General features: G+C 41.0%; 1 protein-coding gene, 1 non-coding gene and 1 pseudogene across 2 annotated transcripts in view; 1 reads left to right on the forward strand and 2 right to left on the reverse strand.

The window, feature by feature from the left end:
• SLC22A15 (solute carrier family 22, member 15) overlaps positions 1–8,321 on the reverse strand; it is a 125,643-nt gene extending 117,322 nt beyond the window's left edge. The window contains exon 1 of the mRNA XM_010831019.1: positions 8,305–8,321. Coding sequence (XP_010829321.1) covers positions 8,305–8,321 — 17 coding nt within the window. The remainder of the gene's footprint in view (positions 1–8,304) is intronic.
• Positions 2,727–2,798, forward strand: TRNAC-ACA. The gene has a single exon. It is a non-coding gene; the product is annotated as a tRNA-Cys (tRNA).
• A 5,517-nt stretch (positions 8,322–13,838) lies between the features above and the next one.
• Positions 13,839–27,398, reverse strand: part of LOC104981766 — an 89,545-nt pseudogene continuing 75,985 nt past the window's right edge.

The following is a 27,398-nucleotide window of genomic DNA, read 5'->3' on the forward strand; positions in this document are numbered from 1 at the left end:
CTGGATGGCATCACTGACTCGATGGATGTGAGTTTGGGTGAACTCCAGGAGTTGGTGATGGACAGGGAGGCCTGGCATGCTGCAATTCATGGGGTCGCAAAAGTCGGACACGACTGAGCGACTGATCTGATCTGATCTGGTGTATATATATATATATATATATATATATAGCTGCTCCCAGGTCTTAGTTGCAGCATACAGGATCTTTAGTTGCACCTATGAACCCTTTGTTATAACACTATGGGATCTAGTTCCCTGACCAGGGATCAAACCTGAACCCCCTCCATTCAGAGCTCAGAGTCTTAGCCACTGGACTACCAGGGAAGTTCCCAATTTTCGTTTTCAACCTCTGTGCACTGAACTTCTCTCAGTTCCTCTAGCATGCTAATTCCATAGGACTCTAGGCAGACCTGGAATACACCTTTTCAGTTCCTCCCTATATACACACTAACTGGCCAACTCCTATTGATCCTTCAGTTTCCTGCCTAAGTGCCACCTCCTCCCTAAAGCCTTCTTCTTTTGCCCAGATCATTCTGGGAAATCCTATGAACCACTCTTGTTTGCTCCCTGTGATTTTCTCTCACAGCACTTTATCACTACTGTGCTCCAAGACAGCAGGGAGAGGCTCTCTCCCTTCCTCCACACACGTGTAGCACACTAAGCAGAGCTGTCTGGCACAAGAAGGCATGCAGCAAATGTTGAATGAAAGAAACAGGTCCAGAAAACTTATTCCCACTACCAACTCAATGGACATGAATTTGAGTAAACTCTGGGAGAGAGTGAAGGACAGGGAAGCCTGGCATGATGCAGTCTATGGGGTCACAAAGACTCAGACACAACTTAGCGACTGAACAACAACAAAACAACAACTGAAGTATCAATTGATAGTGGTTTAAAAATGCTTCCTGGAGGATGGAAGATATTCAGATAAAATTTCCAAACCGAAAGGAAGGTATCTCTACTGGTAAGGCTTCAATTACTGGCATATTTCTTAGCTAGAAGCTTTCTACCTCCTGATACTTCCTGGCTGTTCACCAGGAGAAAAGGGACCAGTTATGTCTGCCATTACCCTTGAATTCCTAGGTCATCTATCCCCTGCTGACATCACTCTGGTCTCTGCTTCTGCGGTCACATTACTTTCTCTTTTGTGATCAAATCTCCCTCTGTTTTTCTCTTGTAAGGACACTTGAGACTACATTAAGTGCTGTCTGAATAATCCAGAATAATCTCCCTAGCTCAGGAACCTTACTCACTCACACCTGCAAAGTCTCTTTTGCAATAAAAGGCCACGTTTCCAGCTTCCAGGGAATAGGAAGTTTGTGTCTCTGAGGGCCGTTACTCAGTCTACCATGCGTGCTTGTGCTCAGTCGCTGCAGTCGTGTCCAGCTCTTTGTGACCCTGTGGACTGTAGCCTGCCAGGCTCCTCTGTCCATGGGATTCTCCAGGCAAGAATCCTGGAGTGGGCTGTCATGCCCTCTTCCTGGGGATCTTCCTAACCCAGGGATCAAACTCGCGTCTCTCACATCTGCATTGGCAGGCAGGTTGTCTACTACCAGTGCCTCCTGGGAAGCCCAGTCTCTCATGCGTCCACTTCAAATTTGAATTTTTTATCATGTTATCTCTTTAAAAAAAACAAGTGCTTTATTTGTTTGAGTTGCTTTATTGTTATAACTCTAACAGGCTCTTCATTATTATTCTTTTCTTCATTTCTCATAGACCAAAATTTTGTTTTTCTAAGAAAGAGGAAGTATATCCGAAACCAACAAAACACTTCAGCTTTGTTTTCTGTCAGGCATTTCTTTTGAAAGGCACCTTCAGTGAAACTACACTTAATAAATATTTATCTGATTAGAGGTTTGTTTTAGATAGGACAAAAAAGAAAACTTCCAGAGATTTCTGTGAGGCAAAGTCCTGAGCAACATAGGTTTTAATGTTTCTGCTCTTAACAGATCTAGGCCCACCTATTTAGAATGGAGACATTTATGGTAGGGAGATTTTTGCTATTCTGTTTTGAAACTTCACAGTTGTGGTGCTTAAAAAGCAACTTAAGTGGAATTTGCCCTTGAGGCTGCTCTCTCATAACCCTGAATACCTGTTCAACTGCATATCCCCCGGTTAAGTTTCTGACGGAAATAGTTTTAATTATAGCTCCCTGAAGGCCATAATTTGAGAGCCTGCGTGCAGAGCCTGGAGCTGCTCTCTGATGGAGACCGTTAGTTTCAGACCTAGATCAGGTAAGGAGGAAGCTATTCCTAGAAAGAACCCCAGACTTCTCAGCTCAGTTGCCATGGACATGAATTAGTTACTTCTAGCCCAGTGCTGTCCAAATAGAAATATAACACAAACATTCTATTTAAATATGTAGTTGACATTTTTCTAGAAGCTATGTTAAAAACAGCACAAAGAATAAGTGAAATTAATTTTAATGATACAGTTTACTTAACCCAATATACCATTGGGTATATCATTTCAATACCAATCAATCAATAATTATTAGAAAATTTTACATTCTTTGAACATTTTTTTTTAATATTAGGCCTTGATTCTGGTGTATATTTCATACCTCTGGAGCATCACAGTTTGAACCAGCCCCATTTCAAGTGTTCAGTAGTCAATATGCTCAGCAGCTACTATGTGGGTTGGTTAGTCTTTCTGGATGACTAACAAAACTTTGGGTTTCCCAGGTGGCTCATTGCTAAAGAATCCACCTACCAATGCACGTGGCTTCCCTGGTGGCTCAGATGCTAAAGCGTCTGCCTACAATGCGGGAGACCCGGGTTCAATCCCCGGCTGGGGAAAATCCTCTGGAGAAGGAAATGGCAACCCACTGCAGTATTCTTGCCTGGAAAATCCCTTGGGAGGAACCTGGTAGGCTACAGTCCATGGGGTCGCAGAGAGTTGGACACGACTGAGTGACTTGACTTGACTTCACTTCACTTCACCAATCCAGGAGACATGAGCTTGATCCCTGGGTCTGGAAGATCCCCTGGAGAAGGAAATGGCTACCCACTCCAGTATTCTTGCCTGGAAAATCCCATGGACAGAGGAGCTTGGCAGGTTACAGTCCATGCAGTTGCAAAGAGCCAGACACAACTTAGCAAGTAAACAACAAAACTAGTCAATAGTGGCTCTTTGCCATCAAAGACACACTCTTTTACTCCTTTATATATGTCTCTGATTTTGTTGTAGTTTTGCTTATCGGTTTTCTTATTAGCTGTAAATCTTTGTTTTTAAAAAACAAATCTTTGTTTCTAGAGATTACAAAAAAAATTTTTTTTTCCAGTGGGAATCAAGAACTTCTTCTTAATGAAAGTCAGAGGAAAACCCATAGGATAGCCCCTGTGTTGCTCAGGACTTTGCCTAACAGAAATCTCTGGAAGTTTTCTTTTTTTGTCCTGTCTAAAACAAACCTTTAATCAGATAAATATTTATTTAAGTTTGGTTTCACTGGAGGTGCCTTTCAAAAGTAGTAAAAATGAGATAAGATGATTTTTATTTCCCTGGTTAGCTTCACAGATGCTTTCTGAGCCCTTCAAAATATCTCCTCCAAGACTCAGAATGTGACCTTGGTCTGAAAGACGCACATGGAAAATGGTGATGGAGCCATATCACAGCTGCTCTAGCAAAGCCTACATGCTTCCCAGGATGGCAGTAACACCTTCTCAGCACAAGGTCAGGACCAGACTGTGAAATAAACTTGTTATATCTGGGATTCCTCTATGAACTTAAAAAATAGTTGCAACCTGAAAGTTGAAAGTTAAGGTTTTTTCAGTGGAAATTTTCAGGACTTAGCCTGGGAGACAGCATCTCAAGTAGCCTTTAGAGAACTGCTCCAAGGAGCCGAGGGAAGGAGCTAGGTTATATAGAAGTCTTACAACAAAGGGCAAGTAGTCTGAACATCAAAAGATTATTGTCAGTTAAAGAAAACCAGATATCTCAAGTTAAGGAATTTAGCACTTTTTTATGAGTCCAGTTCAGTCGCTCAGTCAAGTCTGACGCAAGGGCGTCCCCATGGACTGCAGCACTCCAGGGCTCCCTGTCCATCACCAACTCCCGGAGCTTGCTCAGACTCATGTCCATGGAGTCAGTGATGCCGTCCAACCATCTCGTATTCTGTTGTCCCTTCTCCTGCCTTCAATCTTTCCCAGCATCCGGGTCTTTTCCAATGAGTCAGTTCTTTGCATCAGGTGGCCAAAGTATTGGAGTTTCAGCTGCTGAGTTTCTTTGTATGGGAAGATGCAAGAGTCTGGGCTCACTGTAATCATTCCTTTCATATGCATCTCAGCTGCCTGGGGCCAGGATCTCATATTTTTTTCAAGGGAGTGGCTGCAGCCTTGTGGCTGCCAGATGGCAAGTATTGTCGTCTATCCCAGGTGCCCTCAGTGCTCAGAAATTCACATTTGGAGGGCTGGAATCACAGATGACTATGGCATCCTTGTTTACTGATATGGCAGGAAATAACTCCATTTCTCACCTCAATCTCCGCTTAAAGAAAAAGCCCTGAATTGAGGTTGGACATTTCTCTTTCTTAGCTATTGGGAGACCTTGGAAAACTTACTTAAATTCTCTGAGCCACAGGGCACTCATTTGTAAAATGGGGGAGTCAGAATAGATCAGTGGTTTTCTAACACTAAGCAGCGAACTCATTTTCCAAACAAAACTTTGCAAATCCTGATACACTGAACAGATCCAAGTGGAGCTGCTCTGATAGCAGTCAGGGCAGGGAGTTGTAGGAGATGGAGGTTCAAAAACAGGGTGAACCAGAGCCCTACTCTCTCAGCCTTTCTTATGCATCTAAGGCACAGTTTGAAAATCTGAATAGATATTCCCTGGTGGCTCAGATGGTAAAGCGTCTGTCTACAATGTAGGAGACCTGGGTTAGATCCCTAGGTTGGGAGGATTCCCTGGAGAAGGAAATGGCAACCCACTCCAGTACTCTTGCCTAGAAAATCCCATGGATGGAGGAGCCTGGTGCAGGCTACTGTCCATCGGGTGGCAAAGAATCGGACACGACTGAGCGACTTCACTTTCACTTTCTGTAGTTTTCAGCATTAAATATTCTAATTCTCTGTTATTCTCCATTGTGCTCTATCAGCCAGTGGTCTCAATCAACAAGCTGTAAACTAAAACCAAAGTAGGTGGAAGTCCATTTCCAAGAGGTTCAAGACTGACTTAAGACTTGCATGTGTTCTAAGTACTTTTCCTTTGGAGCCCCATTACCCTACTTCACAGCATATCAAGCACACAATTTTCTTTTGGTATTTGAGAGACAATTTTTTTTCAGGTCTCAAACACTTCTGAAAGTCCATAAAAAACTCAGAAGCTGAAGGTAGAATGCCTTCAGTGCTTGATGGATAAGTAGCCCAGAGGAAGGCATCTCAATGTCCTGTCTCCACAGGTCCAGTTTTCTTTATTTCCAATGATGGAATGTGATGGAGCAAAACTGGTTAATGTGCAAAACTTTCAGAAAAAAACTCTTTTTAACCCCAAGTAATCCCTATCGTGGCCTTTCTCAGTAGTAAAGACTCAGTGGTAAAGACTTCGCCTGCAAAGCAGAAGATGCAAGAGAGGAGGATTCCTGGGCCAGGAAAATCTCTTGGAAGAGGAAATGGTAACCATTCCAGTATTCTTGCCAGGAAGATCCCAAGGACAGAGGAGCCTGGTTGGCTACAGTCCATAGGATACAAAGAGTCAGACATGACTGAGTGACTGAACACATACACAATCTGTACCTTGTGGCTAGGATATTAAAATAGCTAGTCTAATCAATGAAGGGAAATGGGAGCTATGGAAAAATTGCAGTAAAACTGAAGCTCAGTACATATTAAAATACCTGATCTGAATCTGAGTATTTCAGGGTAGTGACCATTGACATAATAAATAATGTCTGACTTTGATATTACTAAGAGGAAAAAAGACTTAATAATTTGGTGAAACAACTAGGAGAATAAAAATAGAACGTGTAACTTTTTGACTCATTATTATGGTCTCTGATTCAGAGATTCAGAATCTCTGCTGAAATTCTCTCATGCTTCTTGTCCTCTTTTTTTTTTTTCCATTAGATTCTTTAGCATGTGAATCATGGTTATTTAAAGTCCCTTTCTGATCATTTGAATATCTGGATCAGATTCTTTGATTGTTTGTGTCTTGACACTGTTTTTTTCCCCTTAATTTTTGTATGCCCTATAATTTTTCCTTTTTAGTTCTATGACTTAAAGTTCTTTAATATAACTTTTTAAAGTTACTTTCCATTTACAGTTATTACAAAATGGAATAACTGTATTCCATTTACAGTTATTTCAAAATATTACCAAACATATATTCTCCATGTTGAACAATACCTCCCTGAGCCTACCGTATATTCAATAGTCTGTCTCTCGAACCCCGCTTCCCCCAGTTCCCTCTCACCCCAATCGTTAGTTCGTTCTCTATGAGTCTGCTTTGTTTATGCTGTTTTCACTAGTTTGTTAGACTTCACATATCAGTGATATCATACAGTATTTGTCTTTCTCTGATGCATATCCTATAATTTTTATCGGATGCTAGACATTGTGTGTAGAAAAACAGTTGAGACTGGAATAGATAGTATTTATGTCAATAGGCCAATAGATATGGAGGGTTAATCAGTCAGGAAGCGGGCTGGGTATACCACAGGATTTCTGTTCAATAAAGAAAATCTAAACATAGATAATAAAAAGGTGATGAATTGAGGGAAGATAGTTCCAATATCCAACATTAATAAATGCTACATCTCTAAAATATATAAGAAACAACTTCAAATCAACCACAAGAAGATAGGATGCCCAATAGAAAAAGAGTCAAAATGTACCTATAGACAATTCTCAGAAAAGATATAGGATTAGCTAATAAGTATGTGCTCAGTCTCACTCTCTTCAGAATTGAAAATTAAAATACCATTTTTGCCAATCAGATTGGCAAAAATTTTCAAAGTCTGATGACACTGAATGTTGACAAAGAAAGCACAAGAGCCCTCATGTGCTGGCAGCAAACGTGTGAACTTGTGAGCAGGTGACCAACGTTCAGTGAATTTAGGTAAGTAACTCATTCCCGGCTATAAGAAGAGTTAGTTTCCCAGAGTTTAGTTTGCATAGGACTGAAGAAAAGCATTGCCTATCATACCTTAGGCACTCAATAAATGTATATTGAGCAGACTTCTGAAGGTGTTCATCACAAGACTGTTTTTGATAAGAGGAGCTGAGGCAACCCAATCATTCATTGTTAGAAGTACGGAAAAGTAAAACATATACCAAAGTTACATTTGACAGGAACCAACACTGGCTAAGTTATTGCAGGTTACCAGGTAGTCTGTCAAGTGCTTTCACATAGTTGTTCTCACAACAGTGCTGTCAGATATTTATTTCACAAAGAACAGCTTAAGTCAGATTAAGCAGGAGGTCATGCAAGCAATAAGAGGGTGACCTGGGTTGGAACCCAGACACCTGGCTCCAGCAGCCAAGCACGGAGCCACCTGTGACCAGGGTCTGCCTGCCTTCAGTCCTGAGCATCTCTACTGGAGACCTGCCCGGGGGCGGGACCATTCCCACCTTCCCAGACAGCCCTTTCTGTCAAGGGTCTTCTTTCCCTCTTTGACTGTTTCCTGTACAGGAGACGGGAGCATATCTTAACTAAGCTCAGAATGATTCTTCCCTTATGTAGTTAGTGAAAGGGTTTCCTCCCAGGCTTTTCAAATCTTTTAAGGGACTGTCATGAGGAGCTGGAACCTCAGGCAGCCTCTTCCCTAGTCTTGTGATTCATTTTCAAATTATCTGAGACAATACAGTGATTCCCTCCTCCTTGTCCCTTTCCCCTGGGGTTCAGGCACGTGCAGTCCTAACAGGATATTTCAGAGATATTCTTTGTGTATCTTTGTGTGTTGCCAAGGGGCTTTAGACATGTCAATGTTAATCATTGCACGAGACTATGAGACAGTGAATCCGTCAGAGGCAACTTAGGTCTGGAGGGCTATTTTTATGTACAGTAAAAGACCTCAGGCTACTAAACTTCGGCATTTTGTCTTATTTTTATAAAATGTTTTATTTTGTCCTTCTTTATGTATTTATCATCTCTTTCAGCCCTGTCTCCCTTCTCACTTGTCAGTGAGCTTCCTCCTTTGTAGGTCTGGTGTCCTGGTTTGAATTTTTTCCAAAGAAGAGGTCATTAAGTCCTGAGCCCAGCAGTGAAGGGCTGTGTGTCTGAGCTCAGTGGAAACTATTTTCAAGTTCAAGCGCTGCTTCAGTCAGTATGTGCCACACACTATATCCTGCACTGGGCTGTGTTTCTTACTTCATCCTCACGACCATGCTGTCAGCTGGGGATGAGTATCCCCATTATGTAGACACTGAAGTTAAGCAAGGGGGAGGGTCTTGCCAAGGGTCAAACAGTTAAAAGCTTGCAGCCCAGGTCTTTTGGCAGAACCACCTCGAAGTCCTCCGTTCTTTTTCCCTGTTGCCAACTTCCATGCTCTAAATTGCCAGTTAATTAACCTCTATTTAAATGGTGCATTTCTGTGTTTAATTTCCTTTTTTTTCCCCTAAAAACAAGTTGCCTGTAATTTGAAACACTGTCTTACTTTAAAAATATTCAGTCGTCTAATAGAGATGAATTAGCAAATGGAAATTTCCTGCGAGGAAAAAAAGATCACTTTATAACCTGAAACACAATTCAGTTCTTCTCAACCCAAGCTCTGTTTTCACTAGCCTGGCTGTTGTGTCAGGGAGGAGTCGTCTCCTTTCCTTGGAGCATGTCTGTTTAATGATTTAACAAGCACATGGTGCATCATGTATCAGGGACTATCCTGAACCTTTTATGGATGTTAACTCCCTTAGTCCCACAGTGGAAACAAATACCATCATCCACATCTCGCGGACGAGGAGACTGAGGTTCAGAGAGTGCTATCTATTTTTAAGTGGCACAAGCAAGATTGGAGGCCTGGTAGTTCGTGTCTAGAGTCCGGAGAATAAGCACTGCACCTCAGTCCTTCTTTGCTAACTCCTGCTCTGCCAAGCAAAGTAGAGCAACAGCACGTAGGAGGTGCAAGAACTCGGGGGAGCCTGGGAGACCCTTCTCTGTGGATTGCATGACAGCCTAACATGAAACTATCCTTAGTGCTTCTATCAGCTGGGCTGTTCCAGCAGACTATTACTGTGGGGAAGAGGGGGCCCTCAGGCATTGTTAACTGACAAGGCTTTGGTCTGAAGCAAATTAGTGTGAAGGAGAAACGTGGTAGTCTTTTATACAACGTAAAGCGAAGTGACTGCCCACTGTGGCTTTTCGTACTAGAACCACCTGCCTGGCAGGGTGGCAGGGTTTTAGAAGGGTCCAGGTGTTTAGAATACCTTAGACATAGTAGAGCAAGTTGTTAAATCAGAAAGAAAGAAAGAAAAAGATATTTTGTAACGAAGTGGATTGATGTGTTTGGTTCATAGTCCTGAAATGGAAGGAGGAAAAAAAGAATGCATTTTGCTTCTGCTTTTACAATTTATAGGATGAAAAATACTCTCAATTCTGCCTTTATCCACACAGGGAAGCAGAGTGGTTCTAAAAACCCAAGTCTCAGCACAATGTAATCAGGTTCCACCACTCAGAGTCTGAGTCTTCTATGAAATACGCTGACTTCTTGCTTCCCATTTCACTTTCCTCTTGGTTCCAGACTTTGGATTAGTTAGGTCACAAGAAGAAGAATGGGATAAGTGACCCATGGACTATACAGTCCATGGATTTCTCCAAGCTGGGATACTGGAGTGGGTAGCCATTCCCTTCTCCAGGGGATCTTCCCAACCCAGGGACTGAACCCAGGTCTCCTGCATTGCAGGCAGATTCTTTACCAGCTGAGCTACCAAGGAAGCCCCTAAAACCAAAAAGATGAAGGACCAATTCGCTCACAAATTTCCTTTTTTAAAAAAAAAAGTATTTATTTTTGGCTGTGTTGGGTCTTCGTTGCTGCGCGGGTTTTTCTCCAGTTGCAGTGAGTGGAGGCTTTTCTTAGTTGCAGTGCATGGGCTTCTCATTGCGATGGCTTCTCTTGTGGAGCATGGGCTCTAGGGCACGCAGGCCTCAGTCGTTGCAGCTTGCTGACTTTAGAGCACAGGCTCAGTATTCGTGGCCCACGGCCTTAGTTGCTCTGTGGCATGTGGGATCCTCCCAGATCAGGGATCAAACCTGTGTCAGTGCCCTGGCAGGCAAATTCTTTGTCACTCAGCCACCAGGGAAGCCCCCCAAAGTTTCCTATTTAAAGACTGATGAGAAAGAGCTTTTCAAACAGGACCTTGTAGTCGTATGGAATAGAGACTCACCAAAGTTTCCTGGGAAATTCAGAAAACCCAGGAAGTCCCAAGCCTGGGTCTCTCTTAGCGTCTCTGCTTCCCTCCCCTCCATTGCTCAGCCCTTCCACTTTCTTTTTCTCTGTCTCTGAGCATCTCTATGTCTTTCTGTCCACTTCTCTCCACCAGCCAGTTCCCATGTCCTCTGTTTTACAGAGCACAGACTTTACCTCCTTTTAACATTAGCTTTATGTGATTTTTAAAATCAGTTTGATATCAGAGCCTCCCTTTCCCTTCAGCTCCGTGACTGCATTGCTCAGTCTCTCAGTTTCCCAGTTTCTGGTTCCCATGAGAGCTGTTTGCATGGCCCATCTTTTTTTTTTTGGTAGAAAATTCCTTTATTATAGAGCAAATAACTTTCAGCAGTGACATCATAATGAAAGAAAACATTTAGCAACATTTGACATGCAGTAAATAAGGAAGTGTTTCTTTGAAAATATGTCATCATAGAAATATTATTTCTACATTAATAATGTAGCTGGAAAATACCAAGGCTGTTTCTCTCGAGGCAAAAAGGCTCCCTCCCTCTTTTTGGATATTTTCTTTTTAATACAAATGAAAGGATTTGCCATTTTAGCAAATTACCAATTCTAAGAGTGCTGTCTTAGGAGGTTTTGAACTAAGGTTGGCATGATTTGAAATGGGATTTCAAATTAAAAGAAAACAAAAATTTTAAGACAATTCTGGGATAGCCCAGAAAGTAGAGGTCACTTCTATTAACTTTTAAGTATAATACATACATTCACTCTGATTTTGATGCAGAAATGAACAGATTGTCTAAAGCCTGCCTATTATTCCCCCAGAGCCTGATTGTTATTTATGTTCCTTGGTTTTGGTCATATTGCAGAATTAGGGCTCTGGTCAGAAATAACACCTTACACATCCAGATGCTTTCCTGTGAAGCTTAGAATTGTACTTTTCATCCTGAATTCCCACCTTAGACCTCCCATGCTGATGAGAGGATGTGAACAGTTTCCGGTTTACAGCTAATAATTAGGACAGCTGGACTAACCTCCCCCCGCCCCACTAACTTAATTATACCTAAATCAGACCATCACATCATTCAGATTAATTTCAATAGGCTTAACCAAGAGGTTCTCACTGACCCCACAGAACAATGAAGGGTTTACAGTGTATCTTTACACAAAGCTGCCTAAGGGCTTGGCTGCCAACCCGTCCCTGATAGGTAGAGAGAACAGTGTCAGTTCCAACAGTAATACTCCCAACTCTAGTTGCTGCTGAATTATGCAGTGGGTGGGAATGGATGCCCCCTCAAAGAAAACATCCTGTTGGGGCTGGGGGTGTCTTCTACCACAAGGAGAATCAAAACCCCTACCAATATATTTCAGGGTGCCCTCTAGGTCTCTCCACAAACACAACAAAATCTAGTGGCTGCACAAGGTTGGTCATGGGCTCCAAATACCCAGAGCCAGAGCACAGCCCTTCTGGCTGAACATGGCTGGTTAAGTCAGCTGGGACATAAAGCTTTTCAATGCTCAGCCAGTCTTGTTGGATAAAGCATCTCCTTACATAACACAATGGAACTGTGCTGAACAGTTTCAAAGTTGAGGAGAATCCAAATATATCACCTATTTAAAAAATTCACAATTTTAGCGTGCTTTTTCTTAAACTTTGGTTCTGAAACACTGTCTACATTCTTGACACATGAAATGACGTGGCCACTTCAGTGCCTCTGCATGTTGTGTAAAAAAACTCAAAAAGTAAAGCAGGACAAGGATGTGTCATAACAGGACGCAGTATGCTGTACAAACAAAACCTAAATTATATATAAATACACACCCACCCCTGGTGGCTCAGATGGTAAAGCATCGGCCTACAATACGGGAGACCTGGGTTCGATCCCTGGGTCAGGAAGATCCCCTAGAGAAGGAAATGGCAACCCACTCCAGTACTCTTGCCTGGAAAACCCCATGGACAGAGGAGCCTGGTAGGCTATAGTCCAGGGGGTTGCAAACAGTCGGACAAGACTGAGTGACTTCACACCCCCACCCCAGCACCCCTTTCCCCTGCCGCCACTAGCTGACCAGAGCAATGCCAAGGGTCCTTCTCTCCAAGGCCAATGCAGTTTATGAAATCCAGCACCTAGGACTCCAGCCATCCCTTGCCTTGCAGTGACATATGTATCACTGCAGGCTTTTCCTGGAGACTCCCTGTAGTCTAATCAGTTCCACAAGTACAGGGAAAATCCCAGAGCTTCACTGGAGCATTCACACTATTGGCTGGACTCAAAGACCTAGAGTCCTGGGAGTTAACTTTTCAGATAAACTAAGTGGATCATTTCCTAGGTTGGATCCTATCTTATCGTACTATCTCAGCAGAGCCCACGCAGTAGGAAGCATCTTCTACTCTGAAGCTCCAAAGTCATTGCTTAGGGATGGGTGAGGGTCACATAATAAAAGTCATACAAAGAGCTAACAGCTTAAGTTGATATAAATTCTTTCCAAGTAAGTTCTTTGGGCCCATTTGCTTCTGCTTTCCATTGCATTCCCAAATCATTTTCATACTATACCTTTAAAAATGTATATTAACAGTCCATTTTAAAAACTGTCAATGCAATTACCTGTTAATGTGTTTTCAATTAGATTAATAACAACTCCATGAGCTATTATGTAGATCTAGGGAAAAGTATTTAGTCTTAAGGAAGCCATACTGTGCTAATTCACAGTAAAGATAAAAAGCAATAGAATTTTACATAATCATCAAAAACTTTGAAAAGCAGTCTTACTGAACTGTTGCAAAGTTTTCCCAAAAGCACTTAACAGCAATTTATATCAAGAGATCCTAAGTTTAGGGGTAAGAGGATAAGACTCGACTCTTTAAGGTAGAAAATCACCTTTCTTATGACGGTAATAGGTAATTTCCCTACCCAGACCTAAGACAAGTGTACATTCAAAAGTTCATAACTAACTGTTTCTGAGACATTAATCATTCTCTAACACATACACTTAGTAGAAATAACTACAAGAAAGCTTAAAAAAATCTGAGTTAACATTATGCTGTGCAAAAAGGAAAAAAAAAAAAAACAAACCTTGAACAACCTACATTCTATGCTAAATACCCTGACTAAAATGTTGGTTGTGCTACACAATTCCACTTGAGTGCAGAAATGAGTTGATTCCTATGTGCCATCTTTGTTAAGTCTTTGGTACTTTTGTTCTAAATATCACCTTGCTTTGAAAAGATGAATAACTTGTTACCAAATCACAAATCCATTTCAGTTAAGTCTGAATAAAATCCAGCATAAATGTATTACTTTATTCTGGGAATGATGGCTCCGTGTCTTAGTTCTGACAGCTTCCTAAGGGCAAACCACCATTGAAGTCATTTGGGTTTAAACTGCACAGATAGAAGAAACAGTGAAGTCTGCCTTTTTGTTTTCTTTTTAAGTCTTCAGACCTTGCTAGGACACTTCTTTCAGACCAACAGTCAGACAGTTGTGGCACCTGATGCTCTGAAACAGATGTGGTTTAAACAACATCAGCCAAGCTTAGTGATCTGGAGGTCTCCATTGATCTTTATGGTGTCCATTGCAGATAACGTTTGAATGCGGTGGTAAAAATCAAAAAGTGTTTGTCCATCCACAAACACTCTGAAACCCGGATGCTAACAAAGGATTTCCATCCTGAATGGCTGGTCTGGGATGAATGGGAAGTAAGGGATCGCTGACTGTTCTTCACCTCTTTCCCCAAATATACAAGAATTTCTGAGTCGCTGCCGATCTGTGAACACTGCTTTGAGTTCAATTGCCACCTCTGCGGGAGGATCTTCCAAATCACCACAGGTCAATCTGATGGCAAAGCTCTCTGGGTTGAGGTTTACAATGCCCATCACTAACACTTTCTTGCCTGGTCTCATGCCACCTCTAATGTGCCCACAAAATAGCACGCTCAGTCATGGCAAGTATATGTCGGCTTGAACTGGAGAGCCCAAGGAGTTGTTTAAATGCGCATGATCTAGTTCACCACTGCATCGCTGTCGGCCACAGACCCCACCGTCTTCTTGCACAGCACGATGGGGTGGCAACTGGCGGCCGGGTGGCGGGGCTGCCATGGCCCATCTTTTTAAGACACGTTGCAAAAGCCATAGGCTAGTCTCTAAACCTGTGGCCTTCGAGCAAATCGTCCAAGGCTCATCGGCAGTGGCAATTAATATAACAAGTGTCTGTTTCAGTTACAGGGACTGGATGGAGGTGGGTCTTTCTCTTCAAGGGCTTGTGGGTGGACCAGTTTCATAAATGAGTACATTGCAACACAGGTGAAGCTCAGTTAAAATGAGTACATTGCCTACTTTAAAGGTCATCTCAGCATTTGTACCACTGACCGTACTCTACATTAAAAAGTGATCAATATCTTTATGGTCCTTCCAGAACAAAATCCTTTGGATGAATTCCAAGATGCTTTTGATATTAATGTCAAGTATGGCTGAGTTGTATTATGGAGATTTGGTAGGGTCAAATCTATCACTTTAATTTCTGATAGCATAAGTAGGTGAAAATAATGACCTCGTACACTGAAAAGATATGGTCAGACCTGGGTTATCAGACAAAGAACTGGGTTATTTGTCATTTGTCATGTGTGACCAGTCTTCAAACCAGCTTCCTTATCTGCAAAACATTGGTTCAGAAAATAAACTTTACTTCCTAGAACCACACTGCAATCTCACCTGCTTTTGTTTCTAGTGAGGCTCCATGCTGAGCTTTTGATGGACTGTTCTCCTCTGTCACAGGCAGTGTGCAATGGTGGTTACCAGTACAGTTTAAGGGTTAAACAAGCTGGCATATGTGCTGTTCTTAGAGTGTGTGTGTGTGTGTGTGTGTGTGTGTGTGTGTGTGTTAGTCGCTCAGTCATGTCCGACTCTTTGCAACTCCGTGGACTGTAGCTCTCCAGGCTCTTCTGTCCAATACTAGAGTGGATTGCCATTCCCTTCTCCAGGGTATCTTCCTGACCCAGGGGTTGAATCTGGGCCTCCCGCATTGCAGGCAGATTCTTTACCAGCTGAGCATACACACTCATTCATACAAACACTGAATCTGATCTCATAATTTTCATGTCATAAAATCTTCTCAACCATTTAAAAATGTAAAAATCAGCCATAGCTTGCGAGCCATACAGAACAAGCAGAGGGATGTATGGATTTGGCTTGTAAACCAGAGTTTGCCCACCACCAGCATAGAGTATTATGTTTTACAAAACGCTTTTGTACATCCAAATGTGCCTCATTTGTTTCTGAGATCAACTCACTGAAGCAGGTAGGGAAGAAATTACTAGCCCCATTTTACAGAGAAGGAGGAAGTCTCAGAAGGATTAAGTGAGGTACTAAGGATCATAGTCAATAAGAAATAGACATGAGATCTGACCCTAGTCCCCAGGATTCAACAGCTCTTTTACTATACCATCTTTATGACAAATTTTAGGAAAAGCTATCAGCTCCTGGCTATGTATACCCAAAGAAAGGACTGCTCCCACAGGTGAAGCAAGAGCTCTCATAACCAGGATTTGCTAGTACTTTCTAAAATTTGCTAGTACCGCACTTTGCTAGTTAAGGAATGGTTTGTATGCACTGTGAGGAGGACAGAGAGAGACAGAAAGAAATATGTCTGCTGACACTCTGCAACCCCAGAAACTTGACCTCAGGAAGAAGGCCCTGAGGGATTTGAGTCCCCTCTGAAATCTCTTATTATGGCAGTTATCATGTATCCAGCATACCCTGTCTCAAAGCCCCATGGCCTCTGTTTGCTTTTCTATCTGTTATGTGTCCCAAAGGTCCAATACAAAGAAGAAAGAAAGAGAGGAAAAAGAAGAGAAAGTGACTGCAAAGTGAGTTTATGTCTTAGCTGTAGTGTAGAAACTAGAATTTCTTCTTTGGTATGCTGCCTACATGTTGGTATTATGCCACCACATTGACTGTAGGGCTCTAGAATTGTTCCTATGATCTGAGTACCAATTTCTTCTTGGACATGGACTTCTGAGTCATAGAAAATACTATGATTCTCATTCAACTGGCAAGTTATTTCACATTCAAATTAACTACTTAATTAAAAAATCATTAAAATGATCAATCTATACATATACATATATATGTGTGTATGTATGTGTGTGTATATATATACAAGTTATATATACAAGTTATATATATATATATATATACAAGTTACAAGGTGGCTCAGACAGTAAAGAATTTGCTTGCAATGCAAGAGACGTGGGTTCAATCTCTGGGTCGGGAAGATCCCTTGGAGAAGTGAATTCCCATTCACTTCTACCCATTCCAGTATTCTTGACTGGAGAATTCCATGGACAGAGGAACCTGGCAGGCTATGGTCCATGGGGTCACAAAGAGTCAAACATGACTGAATGACTAAAACTTCAAGTAGAGTAATATTTAAAGATATATAAGGACTTAGTCTGTTCAGGTTGCCATAACAAATACTACAGACATTTATTTTTAACAGTCTGGAGGCTGAGAAGTCCCAAATCAAGGTGCCAGGCTCTTTGTTTCCTGGGAAGGACTCTTCCTGGCTTACAGATGGCTCCCTTCTTCTTGCATTCTCACATAACCTCTTCTTTGTGCAGTGGGGGAGAGAAAGAAGGCCAAACTCTCCAGTGTCTCTTTTTATAAGGGCACTAATCCCATCAGACCAAGGCCCCACACCTATGCTGTTATCTAACCCTAATTACCTCCCAAATGCCAATTCCACCTCTCAATTCCATCATGTTGATGGTGGGTAGAACTTCAACATATGAATTGGAGAATTCAATCCATCACAAGTATTCTTTTCAATAATATTTATTAAATTTCCTCTTTTCTGAAACATAGGGGGGAAAGTTATCCATCCATTCATTGATTTGCTAGTTATTTTAATAATTTTTGAGCACCTATTATGTGCTAGATCTCTCTTTCAGGGATTGAAAGCCTCAGAACTCACAAACCTCCCTGCAACTCAGAGTAAACATCCCCCATCTGCCTTTCTCCCTGGCTTTCATTACCATCTATTCCTTTTCATGTAGACTTATTGAATAAATTTCCCAAGGGGTTTGAAATACATTTTTGTTGGATCTTCACCTTTCTTTTCATGTGGCTCAGCCAACAGAAGACGATAACTGCTAAGTGCACCCCATGCTTCACAGTGTGACTGCTCAACAGCTCTGTGTTTGCAATTAGTTTTTACCTCCTCAAAGGAAAGGGCCTCTCTGCCCAGAGGTACTATACTTGGCTTTTAAATATTTAATAATTAATTGCTTGGATTTGCAACTTTTCTCCTTCTTAAATTCCTAGCTGGCATCTAGGTCACTTATAAGATTCAGATTTTTAAATGGTCATACTCTCCCCTCCTGCCTGCAAAAATGTACATTTTAAACACATGTCTACATAACATTAAAAATAATGTTTAAAACAGAAATAGAAAGTGATCTCCCATAATTACCATCACCTTGATAGAAACAGAGTCAGAAACTCTATAGCTCTGGAAGGATAGTTAAAAGGGTTGTTGAGGTCGTCATACACCAATTTGAGAAGCAGGATGCATGTCCATGGCATAGCACTTCTTGCATGCATAGACCACTTGATCCATTCTTTCTGTGCTTACAAGTCTGTAGGGGTCACCAGTCCTGGTGGTGTCAGAGCACACAGATGAACAGAATCACTTGTGGGGAGTGCCATGGGTACTTGTTACTTATATGACTTTCAAGTATGCAAACAATTTACATCTTCCATAAATTAAGGCAAAGTCAATATTTTTCCTTCAACCCCATCGATACAGGAAACAGAAGGCCATAAGCTACCAGAGGCCATAAGGCACTGGTTTCACATTGCCTAAGCTCACAGCCCAGCTCCACAAATGATTAGCTGAACCTTTGGTCAAGGTGCTTAAAACCAATAAGATTCCATTTCTTCATCTATAAAATGGAGGTTATAATAGGTTTTAGGTTGTAAATTATGAGAATGAATTGAGAATATGAATAAAAGAGCAGTGTATTTGGCATTTAGGGTAAGTACTCAGTGGGGTTCCCAGGTGGTGCTGGTGGTAAAGAACCTGCCTGCCAATGCAGGAGATGGAAGAGATGGGGGTTCTATCCCTGTCTCGGGAAGATCCCCTGGAGGAGGGCATGGCAACCCACTCCAGTCTTCTTGTCTGGAGAATCCCATGGACAGAGGAGCCTGGTGGGCTACAGTCCATGGGATCACAAAGAGTTGGACACAACTGAAGTGACAGCACACACACACTCAATAAAGGTATTAAATGCTCAATAAAGATAATAAATAAAATATCAGTATTTTCAAAGCTACTACTACTAATTATTATTATTATTATCATGATCACTATTATTATTGAGAGGTCATCTATTGTAGTAGTTAAGAAAGAGACCTTAGGTTCAAATAAACCTAGCCAAGATTTAGCTCTGCCACTTACTAGTTCTATGATCTTGGGCAACTTGCTTTACTTCTCTCAGCCTTAGTTTCATCATGTCAAAAAAGTATATAGAGCATTGTAGATGTTAAATGGGCACTAGGTCATGGGCATAAGAAAATACAAAGTACATAATAAATAGTAATTGTTTAATACATGTTACCAATGATGATGACATTGCTTTCTTAAATGTTAAAGGGAGGAAAGAATTATGCTTAAGAGTGTTAGATCCATGATTCACTGGGTCACGACAATGTATTATTATTGATAAGGGGGAGGTGGTCCTAGCTGATTTGAGAAATAACAAGTACTTAAAAACAAATGTTCAACCCTTCTCATGTAATTCCAAACCATTATAGAAACCTGCAACCCTGAGACAAACTGAGATTGCATATGCATAGATCAAATTGAGAGTTAATTTTTTAGTGATATAAAGAACACACAATTTTGAAGCAAAGAAGACAGAAAACTTAGAAATGATATAGTTCAACATTTTCATTTTTTTAAATGAGAAAACTGAGACTCAGGGAGAGAAAATTATTTGTCCAAGTTCAGGATCAGGCGCTTGATCTTAAAATGTAGTCAATAAGGTTTTGCTAAAAGAATGAATAAAACAAGGATGTATTTTGCCTCTCTATATTTCTATGTTTGTGTGTTGGTGTGAATCCAAGTTTTTGATTGAAGATTGTGTCTATAGGTCAACTGAAAACAAAGAGACAGTCATCAGAATCTCAAAACACCTGTTTCATCTGTGATTTTATATATACAAATTATGAGAGAAGAAAATTCTTACTAAATACTCACTAAGAGCCAGTCACTTTTACATAAAATGTTTCATGGAAACTCCATAATAATCCTGGGAAGAAATCTACCCATCAGGGTTCAGTATAGAAAACAGAAACTATGCTGGTTGTTTTAAAAAGAAAAGGAATTTGATGCCTACAAAACTCCTGAAAGGGCTAGATGGCCAAGGCTTAGACAAGATCTTCAGGAAAAATGGCTCCAAACCTCACCTTGGAAGCTGCCTGCCAAGGGAAATGCTCCCTCTGCTACAGTTTACATGCTAAGCGTCTAGAAAATGCCACATCCACTGCAGACTCTGAGATCATACCTTCAAAGCCATGCATCCGGGACGTGACTCCACCCAAGACTGCTGTCCCCAGAGCTATGCCACAGCTGCTATTATCCACACCAGCAAAAGTTCAAGCTACTGCCTTTTCCCCCACTTGATTTAGTTTTAAAGTCAGTTTTCACAGTATTCATCTGACTGGTTAAAGCTAAGTCATCAAGAACCTTATGAGGCTTCCCTGATGGCTCAATGGTAAAGAATCTGCCTGCAATGCAGGAGACTGCCTGCCAATGCAGGAGGCACGAGTTCGATCCCTGGGTCGGGAAGATCCCCTGGAGGAGGGCATGGAAACCCACTCTAGTGTTCTTGCCTGGAGAATCCCACGGACAGAGGAGCCTGGCGGGCTACAGTCCATAGGGTCACAGAGAGTCAGACACAACTGAAGCAACTTAGCACATGCACAGTTATCACTGGGATAAGCACTGGAGAATATAACAATGAAAAAGACAGAGGCCTTGCTATGGAGAGTTTTCCAGTAAAAAGCATAAATAAATAAATAAGCCTATGATTACAAAACTACAGGATGTGGTCTATTAGAACAGCAAACACTGAAGAACCTAGCAGCGGCACCTAGCTCAGTTTGGGGACAGAGTAGACACTCATTGCACATTTATTTTTGGTTCTTATAGATGAGTGAAATGTTCAGCAATTTGGCCAATGTCACTTGATTGTTGGGACTAATACAATTTCTCATGAATCTCATTTGAGGGCACTGTAATAAAAGGTGTTTCATTTTCACAGGTATTTTTGTTTGTCTCATTGGTTTTGTTTTGTGTACAGTGAAAATAGCAATGTATTCTCAACAATGAGAGCTAGGGATCTGTGACCAAGTCACTAGGCTTTCTGCAAGCATAATTTTCTGAAACAGATTAGCCTACTTCCCCACCCAGTAATTCTTTATTAGAATTCTTAAAAAGTAGTAAAAAGTAGAATAAATTGTAGAGTAGCTAAGGTTCAATATCAAAAAATACTATACTGGAAAGATACATTTATAGAGTAAGACTTTAGGGGCTTCCCTGGTGGCTCAGATGGTAAAACGTCTGCCTGCAATGCTGGAGACCTGGGTTTGATCCCTAGGTCGGGAAGATCCCCTGGAGCAGGAAATGGCAACCCACTCCAGTACTCTTGCCTGGAAAATCCCATGGATGGAGGAGCCTGGTAGGCTACAGTCCATGGGGTCGCAAAGAGTCAGACACAACTGAATGACTTCACTTTCTTTTTCTTCAGGAAAACAAATATTGAGATACAATGGGACGACTTTCTTACTTATTTTCGATTATTTCAATCATGAATAATCCAACAATTTTCTTCCCATCAAAACCTCAAGGAGCACACAAATCCCAGAACAAAAGTGACCTTTGGGCCAATGAAATGGCTGCTTCGAGATAGTTCTATGACCTCTCAAGGAGTCCTAAGTGTCACAGGTGGGAACGGTACATCAGAAAAGTTCAGACATGTTTACTAACCCTTATTTTCATTAAAATACATGCTTGTACATGGAAACAAGACCAGCAGTCTAGAAGTCCTCAAACAGGCAGTGCAGTTTTAATTAGTTGAGTATGGAGACTCATTAATATGCAAATGAGGAGCTTACCAATATTAATCATCTGTTTTACTAGGCAGCTTTTACTAAAGAGTTTCTAACGAGTTTGCAAATTAAGTTTCTTTGACATTAAAAATCAGCTAAACGCCTGTCTGAGAATAATCTCTTTTAACTCCAGGGCAGGAAGAGGGGATTTTTTTTTTTTTTTTGGATGAGAAACAGCCATGTTTAAAACCAATTCCCATGTTGGCAAGCACTGAGCAAGAGTTCTGCATCAACCCTTTCCAGGCTCTAATTGAAACCATTTCTGCAAGAGAGAACCAGAAAAATAGTTGGAACAAGAGACAAATATGAGTCATGGTGATTTAAAGATGCATGACCTAGAAAGCTTCATCACAGTATGTGTTTACATAGGTGACTGGCATTGTTAAAACACAAAAGAGGTTATTATATTTTTAAAAGGCCCTGTTATGGCCTTTAGCATATACCTATGGTTCTGTTTTCTTGGAAATGTTGAAGATCGGGTTGGATTCTGATTTATCAAGGATGATTAGAAATATGGGGATGGAATTCAAGGTTCTCCTGCAATCACTTTAATTTCTGAATTTGTTTTCATTACGTTTACAAAAAAGTTTATGGGCTTGGGCTCAATCATGTAAATCATTTTCAATGTCAGCTAACTCCATTATTGTGTCATTCAGGCCTCAATACAAAACAATACAAAACGCAGTCAGACATTCCTTTAGATTCCCTACTTCCAGAAAGAATGTCAGAAAGGAAATTCTGTAAAGGAGAGAATAGGCTAGATGCATATCACCAAACTTCTTCTGCATCAATTGAAAAACAGTTGACCTTCAAAAATTTTCTCTCTCCTTATAATCCTACGGAAAGTCAAAGGAAGCTTTGAAGTGATACACTTTCAAAAAGCTCTCGATCTGTGTTTCTTCTCAAAATTTGAAACTCTTCCCCATGCCCTCCAACTTCCTACAGATATTAGCTAAAAGTTACCAGGCAAGACAAATTTGTCACCCATAATCTTCTTATTCATTCATTAGTTTGTTCAGTAAATGAAAACGAATGAATTTTTTTGCCAACGCAATATCTGTTAATGGAATTGAAGCAAGGTTCTGAGAAACTCCTACTGTATCAGGTACTTGTGGGATACAAATATGTATTAGCAGTTTCAAGGGGCTTAGAGTCTACTAAGAATATAAAATATGTTCCCAATAAGCCCACTTTGAAGAAGTGTGTGATTAAAACAATGAGAATTGTCTATCTCATGTGTTTTTTGCAAATGACTGAAAATCTTATAAAAGACATCCCATCTCAATCTCATTCTTGATATAGTAAAGATAGTCCTCGTATGATACATCAGAGAAAAGGATATGATTGGTGATGTAGTACTTTTAAGTTTTATAAGTTTATACAAGGTTAAGTGGCTAATGCAGCAAACACTGGGGATTATTCCCATTTTGCCATCTTAGAGGAAGAACTTCAGTCTGTGCATAGGTTTACTTGCTGCAATGATGCAGAGTCAGTGAATGGCATTCACTTAACGATGTTAGCCCAGGAACACCAGACTGTACTGTTCAGTCTCTTATAATCCTAGCTTGTCCAAAGCCTTCTTTCTGTTGGTCAATGCCTATGTTAAATATCATGACTGGTGGAAAACACTGTTAGGTTTAGACTCATTTAAATTCATGGCAAAAAGAAAGAAAATCCTTAATCAAAGGCACAAGATAGATTTTGCAAAGAAGTAACGGCCAGAAAATTAATCCAAAATGCTCTTTGGTTTGGGCTTCTGTGTGAGCACAACTTGGCGGCCGGTCTTGACTGGAGGTTCTGGGAGTTGCAGGAGTGGAAAATGGAAATGGCTCATCTGCACCTGCCCTTTCTCTAGAGATTAGGCTCATCCTCTCTCATGACACTCACAGCCAGGTCTCACTCTGAGAAAGAAGGCTGCAGGCCACCTCCTCACTGATGCCCAGGCCCTAGCAGCCTGGTCCTACAAGTCACTCTCAGTGGATCTATGCGTGTGTGTGTGCTCAGTCACTTCAATCGTGTCCAACTCTTTGCAACTCTTTGGACTGTAGCCCACCACACTCCTCTGTCCATGGCGTTCTCCAGGCAAAAAGACTGGAGTGGGTTGCCATGCCCTCCGCCAGGGGATCTTCTCAACCCAGGGATCAAACTCACTTTTCTTTTGTTCCTGCATTGGCAGGCAGGTTCTTTACCACTAACATCACTTGGGAAGACCCATTGAAACTATATTGTTCTATAAATAGATGTTTGGGTATGGGATGTATTTCTGTAGCCTGTGTGGGTTTCAATCTTTTGATGTAGGACAACTTTGTCCAATAGAACTTTCCATGGTGACAAAACTGTTCTATAAATCTGCACTGTTCAATATAGTAGCCACCAATCACAGGTAGCTACTGAGCACTTAGAATATAAAACTTAATTCTTAATTTTTAATCTTAATTAATGTTAATTTAAACAGCCACATTTGACTAGTAGCTACCCATAATGGACAGTACAGACTTGTAAAATGACTTCATCCATTTGGATTTCCATGAATGGAAAAGAATGATCAAAATGATCACTGTATGATAATGACACAATTCTGGTTTAGAAGTATGAATTAATTCTTTTAATTTTGACATAAATAGAATGAATAAAAGCCTGAAAGTCTCACTCCCCTCCAGGATTTGGGTGACATCTCAGAGTGTGTGTTTTCAATATCCAAATGACAAAATGAAAGGAAAATAATTTATAAAAACCAGGTATTTTACTAGATGATTACCTATGTGTTTTGAATATCAGTAGATGCTTATATTAATAGCATCAAACTCTTTCACATTCTCAGTCAACATTTTTAGGCAAATAATTAATTAATTAATAACTTACTGTTAAATAATAATGTCTAGATAATTAATTCAAACTGATGTTTGGATCAGACTCCTGAACAACTTGGTGGTATGTCTACACTGGAGCAAAATTTGCTTGAAGATTATGGGTTCAATATTATAGATGAAGTGTTCTTGTATGAAGTCAATCATTTTTGAGTGGTAATATAGATATGAAACTAAGAACAACTAATACAAAGCAACACAGAATCCAAAATTTTTTATTTGAAGAATTTTGTGATACCCTTAAATTTAATGTACAGGTAATATCCAAAAAGAAATGCCCTCAATATTTTCAACAGAGATAGAAGCTACCAGAGACTCACTGGGTCTGATTCTGATGACTGGAATGTAGCTCTCCTAAGATGCTGCCTGCACTTCCGAGCTTCTTCTTCTGATTGACCCATGTTGATCAGCCTGGACACACAACAGACTAGAATTTTGTCACTTTTAAATCTGCCACTTTCTATGAATATGGTTGACTCAAGCTAGAATGACAACTACAGTTGTTCGGCCAAATTCTAGGCAAGGGTTTCAGAGCACCTGCTTCTCTGGTTGCATTAATATGGCTGCTGGCAAATCGGCTCCCTTGTTTATACAGCCTACCTTACTTCACAGGATTCTTCTGAGAATCAAAGGAGATCCCAAGAGAGTGAGATTCCCGCAGTAGAAAGAGCAGTCAGATGATCGAAAATACCTGAATTCTAATCCCAGGACTTGACTTAGTTTCTCTAGGTTTTTGTTTTCTTATTTGCAGGACAAGGGTAGGAATATCTCCTATATTTGTCTCCTGGAGTAGCGTGCACTACATGAGATCCTCTATGTGAACACATTTTCCAGTTCTGTTTCCATTTTAGACTGAGATTTCTGGTCACTGTCATCTAGATGAGATTCATTTACTTTTATCTAGTCCCCGAGTCACCAGTTGCAAACATACACAGAATGACCGACTGGGATTAGTGGTGTGGTTTGTGAGGGTGAAACTGAGTGAGAAGAACCATAAAAGGCCCCAAATCTGTGGCCTCAACTTCATTAACAGGCGCAATATTCATCAATGTGATCCATCCTCAGTCAAATGTAGCTTTCTGCCCTTTTGCAGCTTAGCCCTGCTGTCAGCAGCTGGGGGCCCTGCCAAAGGGCAGAGGGAGGGAGCCCCAGGTTGCCCACACTGCTGATGATATCTGGAATATTCAAGGACTGCAAAACAAACCCCCAGTCATCATTTTACTTTAAAAAGCAAAAAATCTCCCAGATAATGAGCATTTTGCTCTAATAAGAACTGTAGGATTGATTAGGTTCAAACTGTTAACAGACATCCTTATGGTTAATGAAGCAGCATTGAACATGCCTCTTGATTCTTTGGAAACTTAAATCATACAAAGGCAGCGAGGAAGGAGAACAGAATTGGAGGTGGGGTACAGTTAAACTGTCTGCTAGTTAATGTACTTAAGATAATGAACAAAAAATGTTTGTTCTTTGATAAGTTAATATTTGTGGAGAGTCATCTCTGCAGTGGGCAAACAATACACTTTGATGATTATCGTTAAAGCATTCTTTGGGGTCACATGTTTTCCTGTGAATCTTGAGTGGAGGAGGAAGCCGCTGCCATTTTAATTCCTTTGTTAATGTCTTTATGAATGCAATTAACACTTCATTCACGCTTCTTTGTTTCTGGATCCCATTAGGATGTGGTTTATGCCAGTTTCTCTCTCCCAGGAGACAGCCCACATCACACAACATTTCACTCAGCTGTGTGGCTTAGCACTGACAAACTCAATTTACCAAAGGCAGGAGTGAGTTGACACCATGCTGCGGCAGTCGTCCTGATGGGAAGAAACGACTCGTTTCATTCCAAGGGGGAACACACCTCTGAGCAGCACGTTTGTATGCAAGAGTCTGGGAGGCCAGGAAGCAAGTGAAATCTCTGCAGATAAAGAATGCTAAGATCCAAGGCCTTAAAACGGAAAGCCAACTATGGTAGATAAAACAGGTTGCCATCATCTTCATCAAGCCTTCATGAGGGCTAACCAGGTAGAAAGTAAGGGAAGAGCCAGAAGCAAGGGCCCCTTTGGAGCTTAAGAGACCAGAGATATCCATAACAAACACATCAGCAAGACCATAAGGCACCACTGGTCTCTGAGCCATGGGGCCTGGGGGGAGGGCTTTTCTGAGGATGTGGGACTTAAAGTAAAAGCAGTTCCCCTGGCTATCCTACAGAAGTCACCAGGAAAGAGGGGGAGGGTGGGAAGAATTGCAGAGCGGGAAGAGAAGCAGGCATTAGCAAAGACGGGCAGAAGTGTGAAGTGAGTAAGAGGGGTTGTGTTCACAAGAAATTACTTCCCCTTTATATTAAAGTCTCTCCTCCAATTGATGGCATCATTTCTATTTCAAATATCAGTGTGATATTTGCTTAACAGCCAAAGGCACTGCAGATGAATATATCTGAATCTTACTAAGATACTGTACAGAGGAGATGGAGGAGGTCTGAAGTGACATCAGAGACAAAGGGAAGAAACAGGCACTGCCCGTCATTCGAGGTGATATTTTTACTTTAAATGAAGAATAATTACTTATAGGCCTTGGACCTATGTCATAATTTTAAGTTTAGTTTTCTCTGACAAAGATGAAAAAAGAGCAGAATTTCCAATAAGTGTTATGAAGCATAAAATATTACCAGGAGAGGAAGTAAAACAGCCAATAGCCCCAGGTCATCTGTGTCTAGCATTAAAGGTGTGTGAATAAATCAAAGACCGCATTCCAGTTGCAGTTTTAACATTATTTAATGATATGAAGATTGGTTGTTTTCTTCTCTCCCAGATTCTCCAAAAATCTAGCCTTTGTTCCATTAGTTATACATCCTTATTACCCAGACCTTTCTCACATCTCTTTCAACCAGACCTGGGCCGTCAATGCCAGCATATTCTATTATAATAAGGCCCGGGTTGGCCAGCCCCTGTGCATTAAAGCGTTACCGACCAGTTATGCCCCGGCACCTTTTTGCATTAAGAAGGGTTATTTCGCCTACATTTCATCATATGTGACAGCTGTTCTTGGG

Source organism: Bison bison, unplaced genomic scaffold (assembly GCF_000754665.1).
Source record: "Bison bison bison isolate TAMUID 2011002044 unplaced genomic scaffold, Bison_UMD1.0 scf7180017864519, whole genome shotgun sequence".
Lineage (NCBI taxonomy): Eukaryota > Metazoa > Chordata > Mammalia > Artiodactyla > Bovidae > Bison > Bison bison.